General features: G+C 34.7%; 1 protein-coding gene across 1 annotated transcript; it reads right to left on the reverse strand.

The window, feature by feature from the left end:
- Positions 1-2,728: 2,728 nt before the first annotated feature.
- On the reverse strand, positions 2,729-8,564 carry LOC136227228 (B3 domain-containing protein REM5-like). The gene is made up of 6 exons (XM_066015899.1): positions 7,940-8,564; positions 3,998-4,125; positions 3,437-3,895; positions 3,083-3,353; positions 2,827-3,006; positions 2,729-2,742 (listed from the first exon to the last, which is right to left on the reverse strand). The coding sequence occupies exons 1-6, from the start codon at positions 8,562-8,564 to the stop codon at positions 2,729-2,731; spliced, it is 1,677 nt and encodes a 558-aa protein (XP_065871971.1).
- Between the last annotated feature and the right edge of the window lie 4,085 nt (positions 8,565-12,649).

A 12,649-nucleotide genomic window follows, 5' to 3' on the forward strand; every position in this document is an offset into this window, starting at 1 on the left:
TGAAAATAGAGTAATAAATTTTAAAGTGTCATCTAACAAAAAAAAACAAGTAAAGGCAAGAATTGAGTTGAAATTTTGGTAAATTAAACCCATGACCACTAAACTTTATTCATTCTCATTATATGACTACTAGACTTCAAAACGTAACATGAAAATCCTTAAACTTTATATTTTCTAATTATACCTACTAAATTTCAATTAACACCTTAAAATAATAGTTGACAGACTCAAAATGGAAAAATATAAGAATTAAAATTATTTAGAACCACATTTATCATGAAAAATCGTGTTTTTAATTTTCAACATTCAATTTCCCTTCCCTAACCAAACAAAACCTAAATTACTCAAAATCTAATAATATTAAGGGTAAAGTTCAAATAAAACCCTTGTGGTTTCACTAATTTTCAGATAAAGGACTGTGATTTACTTTTTGTCAAAACAAGGATTGAGGTTTCAAACTTGAATTAATACTATTAAAACCATCTTTAACGACCTGAAAATGAAAATTTCCAAGAATTAAAGTTGTTCAATATCATATTTTCTATGGAAATACATTTTCGATTTTCGAAAATCATCTTTTTTGGAACTTTCTCTCTCTAAACATTAACTTTCTCTCTCTTTACCAAACATCATCTAAACAATCTCAAAATAAAAAAGTCGAAGAATTAAAGTTGCTTAGAATATTAGTAGTTCTTAAAATATGTCATTTTTGAAGTCGTCAATGGTGATTTTAATAGTATCAATCGAAAAAGTCCTTATTTTGTTAAAGTTAAAAACTTCAATCCTCGTTTTGACAAAAAGTAAACCACAGTCCTTTATTTGAAAATTAGTGAAACCACAGGGGTTTTATTTGAACTTTACCCTAATATTAATGAATGTAAAATTGAATTACTTTTAGTTTTGAAATTGCCATAGATGTAATTTACCCATTAAAACTTAGTTGTATTTAGGTTAATGCTTCTCCAGCCCCTTAACTTGTCCAAATAGGTCATTTTACCACTCCAACTCATCGAATGTCCTATTTACCCCATTTACTCCATAAAAATGGTATTTCTCACCCCTTAACTTGTCCAAATTTGTCATTTTACCCATTCTCAACTCATCGAATATCCTATTTCCACCCTTAACTCCATAAAAGTGGTATTTCTCACAACTTATGATCCTATTTACCCTCTTAACTCCATAAAAATGGTATTTCTTATCCCTTTATAGTAGTAAAAAAAGTTGAAAAGAGAAAAACGAATAAAAAATACAAATAACAAGAACATTAATATTAACAAGTTAAATACATTATATGTGGATAATATACCAAAATATGTCTATGATTTTTGGGAAAGTATCAATTTAGGTTCCACTTACAAAATAGCATAAATATAAGTTTAACGTTTAAAAAAAGTTATCAATTTAGGTCTCGATAACGGATTGTAAATAGTGAAAAATACCATTTTTTATAGAGGGTAAATAGAACATTCTATGAGTTTGGGGGATAAATGGACAAGTTGAGGGGTGAGAAATACCACTTTTATAGAGTTAATGGGGTAAATAGGAAATTCGATGAGTTGAGGTGATAAAATGACCAATTTGAACAAGTTAAGGGCACTGGGGAAGCATTAGGCCTGGTATTTATGAAAGCAAGCAGAAAATGTAGCAAGAATTATATTTCACTTTTTGGGACATTTGTACATAGCCCCAAATGAACTTTTCAAAGACTCATTTGAATAAAATTTTCATACCAATAGAAGTCATTAATTCACCCCATCAAGCATTCATGTCTCAAAAAAAAAAAAAAAACACATTCATGTCTCAAACACAAAACAATTACCAAACTAAGGCACAAGAAAAGGTATTAATTATCTAAGCCACAGAACTGAACATTAAGCTTAGTAACTGGACAGTAGACACATCGATCAATCCTTGGATATGGAGACTTTTACTAGCAATATTTCAGTGTCAATCATCTCGAAGTTGCATACATCTCCCACTTTCAGTGAATTTTTTCTTGCAAATTCAAGCCATCCTTCCCCAAATACACCAAAATATCGATAAATATTCAGCTTCACCGGCCATAATTTGTTGTCAACCTGTAACTTCAATATGTGACTTCTTTGCTCCATGTTCTTGACAAACTTGCGTGGTACACGCTGCATAGATTATGTTATGTTAATTTTCAATTTAATTCATCTCATCAAACCTATACATATATAAAAGAAAGTTAATTTTCAATATTGAAATGATTAATTACCAGAAAATATTTGTTCTTATAAAAGAAATTTGATGGCCGCATAACAATCTCAAAAGCAGGATTTTCAGAGCTGATATTGGATCTTGCTTTAGTGTTCTTCCTCCCTTGTAATGCAATAAGGAAAACAGTTAATAAGGGAATAGAAATTAGAATTTGTGTATTTTATGGAAACAACATATATATATATATATATACCTTCAACTTGTCCTCTAGGACTACCACTTTTCAAGGTTCTCACAGAATTCTGCAGCCTTATCTTCTTCCTTGTATGATTCTCATCAGGAACTTTACCTCGAACTCTCCTTCGTTTCCGACAGTCTGATGAAAGCTTTGGTTGTTTGTTGCAACTTTCTTCCTCTTTTGATTGCTTGCCATTACCTGAACTCAGCAGGAAATTAATAGAAATTGCAACTTCTCGTTACACTAAAACCTCTGTATAAGAAAGTACTTGGAACCGAGAGTTTGGTCATACATCTTATTACCAAGTTAAGACCGACTTTCTTTTATAGCATAATAAAAGTTATTCAGATATAAAGTATTCCTATAAGTTAGAACTTTTGTACTTAACAATGAAAACACCATACCTTCAACTTGTCCTTTAGGACCATCTTGCTTCAAGGTTCTTACTGAATTCTGCAACTTCATCTTCTTCCCAGTATCCTTTGCATTACAATTCCCTGCAACTCTTCCACGTTTCGGACGGTCTGTTGAAACCTTTGGTTGTTTGCTGCAACTTTCTTTCTCTTTTGATTTCTTGCTATTACCTGAAATAAGCAGGAAATTAATGGAAACATATAGCCATTACCTACTTCTGAATGAAAAATTAAATTTACTACTGACCGGTGCAAAGATTGGAATATCTGGAAATGACAACTCTAAAAATAGTCTCGTCCACGTATTCAAGAAGTTCAAATGTACAAACATCACCTACTTTCAATTCATTGTCTTTTGCAAAACATTTCCAAGCAAAAATGTTAAATCTGCAGGTTGCTGCACTTAGAGAGTTTGTTGAAGTATAGTACATAATAGACCAAGTTCTACCATCCAAAGTATTAAGAATGGCATCACCATTCTTTTTCAGATATTTCCTAGCAAACCTTGATGGTATTTCCTAAATCGAAGGGAGGATTATAAGATTAATGAAATATGTAGATTTTAATAAGATCATATGAAGTTTGAGTATTGAAAGCTTACAAAGGCATTGCTTGTATAAACATAAGAAGGCTGCATTACAATGGAGAATGAAGGATTTTGAGATTGGAAATTGGAGGTTGCTCTTTCAACAGCCTTCCTTTTTTCTGCCCTTGTCAGTGTTTTCCTATTTACTTGAGCTTGATCATTAGGACGACATTGCTTCAATGTTCTTGCAGATTTCACTCTGGCTTCTTCATTGAAGGGATATTCTATCTCTGTGGCACTCGTGTCAAATATAGTGACATTGAATTCAGACTCACTCTTTTCATATTCAAATACTAGAAAAGATCCATGAGAAATCGAGTAGAACTCAGCAAATTCTGGCCATCCCTTTTGCAGCCAAATCTCTCCATCACATTTCACAACGTCAACTTTCCATTTTTGGCCAGAAGGGACCTTTAAGATGACTGGATTTGAAAGATAGTCTCCAAAACTTTTCACAAATTTTCTTGGAATGCACTGTTTTTTGGAATATGAAATCAAGATAAACTTCAAGATTCAGCTACAAATAAATAAGCATGGCAATATGAGTAACGTGAGAAGAGAATTTTAAATGCTCACCAGTTTCTGATGAGGTATGGAATCAGCAAGAATGACCTTGAAGAAATGAGGTCTATCTGATTTAAACAGTGAGCGCCCATTGTTCTTCCTAGAGCAAGAAGCCATTGTTGAAGGCTTCACTTCTTCAGCTGGAGAGGTTTTTTTCAGACTCAAGTTTTCAAGAGTAAAAACAGTTTGTTTGGAAGAAATAGGCAGTAAAAGAGAAGATATAGGAAAGATTTTGAATTGATTCAAACCAATTGAACACAAAACACGAGTTTTCCTATCAATCTTGAGATAGATTTTGAATTGATTCAACAGTAGAATATCTTCTTAAGTCTATTCATCTTACTATTCCAGACAGTAGTTCAAATCATTACGTCAACATTTTTTGTTAAGATAAGTTGTCAATTTGAACCCTGTACGTGGCGGAAAAGTAAAGATTTACACCTAAAGTTTTACTACATATTACTGAAAAATCATATATTCAATGAATGGTTTGTAATTTTGCAATTTCAAAATAGGTTTCCAGATAGAATGTTAGGATGCTCCATAAAATATTTGGAGTTTTTTAAATTTCTTTAATCTAACACATAAAGATAAGACTCTCATAGTGTAATATGTATATATGGTTTTTTTTATTATTATAAATAAATAAATAATAACATGGCACATGTGTTAAGTTATGGATGAAAAGAAAGCTGCTTAAATGAACTTATCTCTAAAATTAATGGCTTAATGCATATTTATATTATTGAAAAGTTGACACGTTTTGCCTATTGGCGCCTTGAACTTTTAAAATAATCTATCACACATCTATAGTTGGATATAAAAACATATTGCGTAGCTATAATTGACTTTAAAAATCTATTACACATTTACAGTTGGCTCATTCGGACCTCCTATACACAAAATCGTCGATCTTTTGTCTTTAACGAACGAGGTGGTATGCGTGTTATAGAAAAAAGAAAAGCGCGGGAGTTCGTTCCGTATGTCACCTCATCCGTGAAAGACGAAAAATCAACGATTTTATATGTAAGATGTCCGAATGAGCCAACTATAAGTGTGCGATATGTTTTTAAAACCAAATATAGATGTGCGATAGGTTTTTAAAAACTACTATAGATATGTGATAGGTTATTTTAAAAGTATAGAATACCATTGGACAAAAGTTTAGGCGTGTATGTATGCAATTAAGCCAAAATTAATCAAGTTCATTAATATAGTGAACTCACAAATGTACTTATAAATGATAAAAGGGTTTTGGGTTTTGACTCAAAATGGAGCCTGCGTGAGAAATAAATTCTCTTAAAGTTCATGATTAAGCATTATGCTCATTTTAGGTTCTATTAATCGGTCAATTTCATAATAACAAAAAAAATTTAATTTTTTTAATTTTTTTTTAATTAAAACTGGTAGCTAATCTACCAATTCTATATTGAAACTACTTTAAAAATATGATGTCGGTGGACTTTATGAAAAGGAAAAACTAAAAATTGGTCTCTCTATGTTTTGGAAAATTTTAATTTAACTTCAAATCATTAATCTATAAACTTTGATTATGGCCACGTGATTGAAGGGGATCCTTCTAGGACTTATTATTATATATATTTTTTTTGAGAAATTATGATTATTATTATTTAAAATGCGAAGGACTTATGTCTTGTTTGATAACTCACTTAATAACTTAAATTAAAAAGTTAAATACTTATTTAATTTAAGTTCGTTTGACAACGGTTGTTTTTCCACCACTTCGAGCACCTCCTAATTCAATTGCCCAAGTAATTAAAAAACTGAAACTAACTCAGTTAACTAAGAAATATTTGTATATTTGTAGTTCAAAAGACAATCTTACTGTCAAGTGCAATTTCTTATTTATTTTAAACTTTTAACTATTAACCTAACCATCCGTTATTCAAATATTTAATACATATTATTTAAAAAAAATAGCAAAAAGGATAAAAATGTGAAATCTACGTAAAAAAAATGGTAAAAATACAAAATGAGAAAACGTGAAAATTCGAAATCCGTAAAACTGAAAAAATATGAAAATTGTAAAAACACGAAAAATGAAAACACACACAAAAACGGTAGGTACTTTAAACCTATCTAACCTTTCAATAATTTAATTATGTAAAACTCTTATAAAAACTTGTGAGACTTGTAAAACTTTTACTAGTTTTAGTTTAATACTCATCGTATTAATTATGAAGTCAATAATTTAATTTATTGATGAATCGATAGCATAAATATAAGATAATTTTATCAATAAAAAAATAAAATGATTAGGGAGATCATGAGCACAAATTTGGTCTTGTAAATTACACCATGACTATTGAATTTTACCAATTTTAACATTATGGTCATTAAATTTCAATTTTTAACAGTAGAACCACTAAACTATACACTTTTCAACGCCGGTAACCACTCAGTGCCTCAAAACGACCATTTACAGTCTCAAAAAAAAATTCGAAGAGTTAATGATATTCTAAGGAACTTTAATTCTTGAAATTTTTTTTGAGGCCATTTAGGTATTGTTTTATTCGGAGTGAGTGAATTTTTAGAGAGGGAAAACTCCAAAAAAATTAGATTTTGGAAAATAAAATATGTGTTTTCATGGTAAATGTTGCTCTGAACAACTTTAATTCTTGAATATTTTTATTTTGAAGTTGTTAACAGTTATTTTGAAGAGTTAGTTAAAGTTGAATGACTACCAATATTAAAATATTTAAAGTTCAATAACCATACGATTAAGGATTAAATTTGAGAATCGGAAGGATTCACAAGCTTTGATCCTGTACCATTCGTCCGGTTCCTTTCTGCAGGCCTGGAAGAGAGCGCAGGCGTCGGTTTCTCCTTCAGGTAGTCCGGCTGTGCCAAGCCCGATGGTGTGGCAGCGTCCTCTAGCAGGTTTTCTAAAACTGAATGTGGATGGTGCTTCATTTGCGGACGAGAATGTGGCTGGGTTTGGGTGTATCGTTCTGGATGAGTTGGGCCGGTTTGTTGCAGCTAAAAATGGTATCTTGCAGAATTATCAAGATGCATCGTTCATTGAAGCGCTATCGGTCCGTGAAGCTCTCAGTTGGATCAAAGACCGTGGATGGAAGGATGTAATCATTGAATCAGATTCTTTTATCGTGGTACAGTCTATGGCCCGTCCGTTAGAGGTTTCATCTCCTTTTAACGCCTTAGCCAATGATTGTCATTTTTCATTGAATGAGTTTTTTAATTGCTCTATTGGATTTGTCTGTCGTTCCGCAAATTCTGTTGCTCATTTGTTAGCTAGAAGTAGTATTTTACCTTTACATCGGGGTGAGTGGTTTTCTGTACCTCTGATTTTATTTGTAATATGCTTTTTCTTGATTCTTAATATATGCTTCATTGGTTGTCAAAAAAAAATTTGAGAGATTATAATGTTAAATTTTAGTGTCCATGTGTGCAATTTACCCAATTTGGGCCCGTCTGATTCGTTTGGAACTAGCTTTTGAACTTCCAAATTATTTTTTAGGTCTAATACATACCCAAGTTGTTTTAAAACTGCAACTAACCCAATCAACTTTAAAATATTATTTTTTTGGTAGAAACAAGAAAGAAAAAAACAAACAAACACCGAAACAAAAAGCTAACCTGGGATCAGCCTAGGAAAGCTAACCCCAACTCTGTCCTCTAAAAGGAGAGAAAAAAGATAGATAGGAGGATCAGAAAGGGTGGTAACACCTAACATCCCCTCGTGTCCAGCCGCCGCCAAGCGATCTGCAATCCGATTTTGTTCTCTATAGATGTGGCTAAACTCTAAGGACTCAAAGGAGGAGCCAAGACTTCTTATTGCTTTGATAAGGTTCTGGCTACTAAGACAAATAGCATGATTATTAGAGATCATACTAATAGCCTCCATATTATCAAACTCCACAGCAAGCCTTTTAATACCCAGATTTCTGGCAAGCTTGACTCCAGAAAGAATACCCCAAAGCTCCGCTGAAAAGGATGAGCTCAAACCCAGGTTATGGGTGAATCCAGACAACCAGGCACCTCCCGCGTCCCTGAGCACGCCACTAGTCGCGATTTTTCCATTGTTGAGACATGAGCCATCTGTGTTCAACTTCACCAACCCATCCTTCAGCCTACACCAACCAATGAGGTGAACCTCTTTATTCTGGGTAGAATTGGCAAGGGGTTCCCCTTTGAAGCTCCCCGTAATAGTAAGGAGCTTTTTAGAGAAGAACTCGGGTAAGTTCTGAATAAAAACAGTCTTCTCACTAAAGATCTCATTGTTCCTCCACTTCCAAAGGTGGTGGCAGATAATAGCAAATAAAATGTCTTCCTGCTCCATGCTAGCCAGTAACCTACCTTTAACCCCATTGGAGAACCAGTCATTCTCAAGATAGGTAAAGAAGGAGGGGAGAATGTGGTGCGGAAGAACTTTCTGCCAAACCTCCTTACTCTTAGAGCAGTCCCTAAGGGCGTGGCACAAAGATTCAACTTGGCCTCTGCATCTACTGCAAGCACCTGAATCCGTCAAGTGTCGTCTATGTCTATCCGAATTAGTCAGCAACCTGTCCTTGACTCCAAGCCACAGGAAACTCCTCATTCGATAAGGGATCTTCAGAGCCCAAATGGATTTCTAAGTGTCCGAAAGAGGGTCGGATCTGTCAAGAGTAAAGGCTTCAAAGGCAGACTTGCAAGTGTAAGCTCCAAAGTCTGAGCTAAGAGAATTCAAAATTGACCGAGTAAAGCTAAGAGCAGGATTCCGGATTTCCATGTTTTTTTAACATTCTTACCGTTTTACATTATTTCTATTTTTCTCTATTTCATTTTTTTTTCAATTTTAGTATTTTTTTAATGTTTCTCGCTTTTTCACGTTTTTCTCGCCCTTCGCTCAAGTAATTTAAAGTACCTATCCCAGTCTGTTAGCGCTCCTTCCTTTCAGTTCAACCCCGTTTTACCCTTTTTCATGTTTACATTTGAACTTTTTTCTCTTTTTAAGTTTTCCGTGTTTTTTTTCTATGGTTTCACGTTTTTGTATTTTCGTATTTTGTACTGTGTTAACGTTTGTTATCATTTTTCAAGTTTTTACCATTTTCATATTTTCGTTTTTCATTGAAATACAAATTATATAATCGATAGATATAAAAGAAGTGATTTTTGGAAAGTAAAAAAATAACTATGAAATAACTATTTTTATGTTAAATTAAAATTTTATTTAAAAAAAATCATATTCCATCAATAAAAATTGTGAGCTGCTAAATACCGCCTCCAAATTACTTATCACCGTCCCATGTGGTCTTTTTTATCCTTCTCATAATTTTGATCAAAAACTGAAAATTTTCTCTCCAAAATCATAAACCCGAATAACAATAATTGAAATTATGAAAATAATTGAAGTGTGACAACCCAAACCCCAAAAATGGATGATTACGAGTCGGAAACATTAAAATTTACATTTTTTTTTCAAAGAACTCATGAAAATAATACATATTTTTCATGACGATTTTGCATTTTTCATCACAAAAAATTGGAGAATTTTGCATTTTGTCACAAAAAATTGAACGATTTAGTATTTTTCGTCAATAAAAATTGGAGAATTTTGCATTTTTTAAAATTTGGCCTAAACAGCATCCGCCCGACCCATGATGGGAGCGGATGGCGCATTCCCCCCGACCCATGGTGGGGGTGAAGGCGCCATCCGTTCACGCCATAGATCGGGGGGAATGCGCCATCCGTTCCCACCATGGGTTGGGGGGAACACGTTATCCGTTTAGGTCAAATTTTGAAATTTTCTCTCAAATTTGTTTTTTTCAGTGTTGCAAAAGTTTTATACAAAAGGTAAAATTGTTCAAATGGAGACGATGATAAGTAATTTGGGAGCGATAAATAGCAAAACCGTAAAAATTTCACGAAAAAATAATAAACAAGTCCTAAAATTTTCTTTTGACTATAGAGTAGTTAACTATGAGATTCTTTTGTTTTCTTTTGGTTAAATTCAGCTATATATATCGAGTCGAGTCATAAACCCATCTCACAAGACTAAATTATAAGCATTAATTCCAAATTAAACAATTAACAAACTAGATGCATAGAAAAAGACATGCTAGATATAAGTCATGTTTGGTGAAGAGTTTTTGGATTAAAATTAGAGGTTTGATCCAAAAATTAAGTTTAGGCTCATGTCATTTGGATCGGGTTTGAACAGTATAAATTAAGTTTAGGCTAGTCCGGCCCAAATTCCCTAAAGCCCACATATTTTTCAAGCAGGTTTGAGATTGATTAAAATAGCACGATGCGGTCCAACTTGACCCGCCTATTAATATTAACTAATTAATTTATACATTTATATATTAAATATTTACTTTTAAATATAAATTTTATTTTTTATAATTAAAAATTGTGTGTATATAATTTTACTGTAATTTCTTCCTATTTTCCAATCCCGTCTTTGTATTCATTTCAATGGCGTCTTCGAATAATCATGATATGGTACAAACGGCGTCGATTCAATGTTGGAGCTTTCTTGGGCGTTTTTTGACGGAGAGGATTATTAAGACCCAAAAAATGCCGAGTGTTTTGGCTGATATCCGGCGGCCGGCAAAAGGTTTGACGGTGGAACCATTGGGTCCTAATCTGTTTCGGTTTGATCTATATCATCCATGGGAGCGTGAACGGATCTTAAAAGGAGGCCCTTGGACTTTTGACCAACATCTTTTAATCATGCAGAAACTTGAAGGGGATGTTGTACGTGGTGATGAAGAACTGATGCATACGAAAATGTGGGTTCAAGTTCATAATTTGTCGAGTGGTTTTATGTTAGAGAGGGTGGCTGTTTTGATTGGCAATACTTTAGGGAGTTTCGTTGAATCGGATCCGAACAACTTCAATGGCGTCGGCAGATCGTATGTGAGGGTTAGGGTTTCTCTTGATGTTTGGAAAAGCTTGTGTGCTTCCATGCCTATCGGCAGAGCGGGTGAGACTCTGCAAACCATTACGTTCAAATATGAACGCCTGCCTATATTCTGTTTCTTCTCTGGTTGTTTAGGGCATGTTGAGAGATTTTGTCTGAAATTGCTTGATGTGCCTGATCCGGCTACTGTCATACGGCCATTCTCGGTCGAATTACGTGCTCTGCCCCGCAGGTTGCAGCCCCCACCGCAGTCGAAGTGGCTATTGACAAAGCCGCCTGAAACTGCTCATCCGATGGAAATTATTGCGGCCCCGGAAAGGCCTATTGGAGGGATTATGAAACAAGGAGTTGGAACAAAGATAGTGATGAATACTGTTTCCTTGTTTGAAAATAATAAAGGGACTGTCTCAAAGCAAGGAGATAAGAATGATAGCCTTGTTGTAATGGAGACAAAGAGGAGAAGAAAAGAGGAGGTACTTGAGAATAAAACCTTTGATATGGTGGTGGATACAACACCAATGGTGACTGGTTCAAAAAACTTACAGCAGGCGGGCTCTGGAGACCAGACCCGCCGAGGAGAATGAGTACGTTAAGTTGGAACTGTCGAGGTATGGGTAACCCTCGAACAGTTCGTATGTTAAAGAACTTAGTTGCTAGGTTCAAGCCCGACTTTATTTTTCTGATGGAGGTGAAATGCAACCGCGAGAAAGTTGAGGTAATAAAGCGTAGTCTTTCTTATTCTGGTCTCTTTTTCATTGATCCTATTAACCAAGGTGGGGGGTTGGCTTTACTTTGGAAAATTAATGGTTCAGTCAGTTTGCTTCGTGCTTCTAGAAATTTTATTGATGTCAAAGTCTCTTTACTGGGTTTTTCGGAGTATCGATTAACCGGTTTTTATGGTTTTCCTGAACGCTCTAGAAGGTCAGCTTCTTGGGAGATGATTCGGGATCTGTGTAGTAATCATTCTTTGCCTTGGGTAATTATTGGAGACTTTAATGACATGGCTTTACAGAGTGAGAAGAGTGGTGGTCGCAAACATCCACCTAATTTAATTAATGGTTTTTCTGATGTGATTGAGCAATGTAATCTGTTCGAGGTCCCTATGATTGGGCATGCGTTTACTTGGGAAAAGAGCAGAGGCTATCATAATTTTATTGAAGAGAAGTTAGATCGGGGATTAACGTCATCCAGTTGGTTTCAATTGTTTCCTTCGGCCAAAGTTATTAATGAGGAAGCTTCGGCCTCTGACCATTCAGCTCTTGTGTTGTGTCCGACCTCTAGTGAAGGGGTGTTTGTTCGCCGGTTCCGATTCGAAGCTGCCTAGACTCAAGAACCTGATTGCCGTGATCGGATTGTAAGCTCCTGGAATGTGAATGGCTCGGCCGACATTTTGGTTCGGCTAGAGCAGTGCGGGCAGGCGCTGTATCAGTGGGGAACCGAGCTGCGCAGTCGGTTTTCTTCCAAACTTATAGATTGTCGAGCTGAGATTAAAAGGCTACAGAATCGCGTCGACGGGGCTGATCAGGCGTTACTCATAGAAGCTCGGGAAAAGCTGGAAAATATCCTGTACCAACAGGAATTGTATTGGAAGCAAAGAGCAAAAAAATTATGGCTGGCTGGCGGTGATATGAATTCAAAATTTTTTCATGCAGCTGCTAATAATAGGAGGAAAAAGAATAACTTTGAGAGGCTTCGTGATGCAGATGGAGAATGGCGCAGCTGGGGTGCAGGTTTGGACTCTGTTATTCTCTCTTACTTTTCCCAGCTTTTTACCTCGA

The sequence above is a fragment of the Euphorbia lathyris genome, chromosome 4 (genome assembly GCF_963576675.1).
Source record: "Euphorbia lathyris chromosome 4, ddEupLath1.1, whole genome shotgun sequence".
Lineage (NCBI taxonomy): Eukaryota > Viridiplantae > Streptophyta > Magnoliopsida > Malpighiales > Euphorbiaceae > Euphorbia > Euphorbia lathyris.

What these genes read in the sequence shown, in the direction of transcription:
- LOC136227228 (XM_066015899.1), bottom strand. Translation starts at nt 8,564, where the DNA reads ATGAGGAGTTTCCTGTGGCTTGGAGTCAAGGACAGGTTGCTGACTAAT. An exon ending in CTTTTCAGCGGAGCTTTGGG is followed by an intron (nt 4,126 to 7,939) that starts GTATTCTTTCTG and finishes AAACCTCTCCAG; the next exon opens with CTGAAGAAGTGAAGCCTTCA. An exon ending in CCATACCTCATCAGAAACTG is followed by an intron (nt 3,896 to 3,997) that starts GTGAGCATTTAA and finishes TCCAAAAAACAG; the next exon opens with TGCATTCCAAGAAAATTTGT.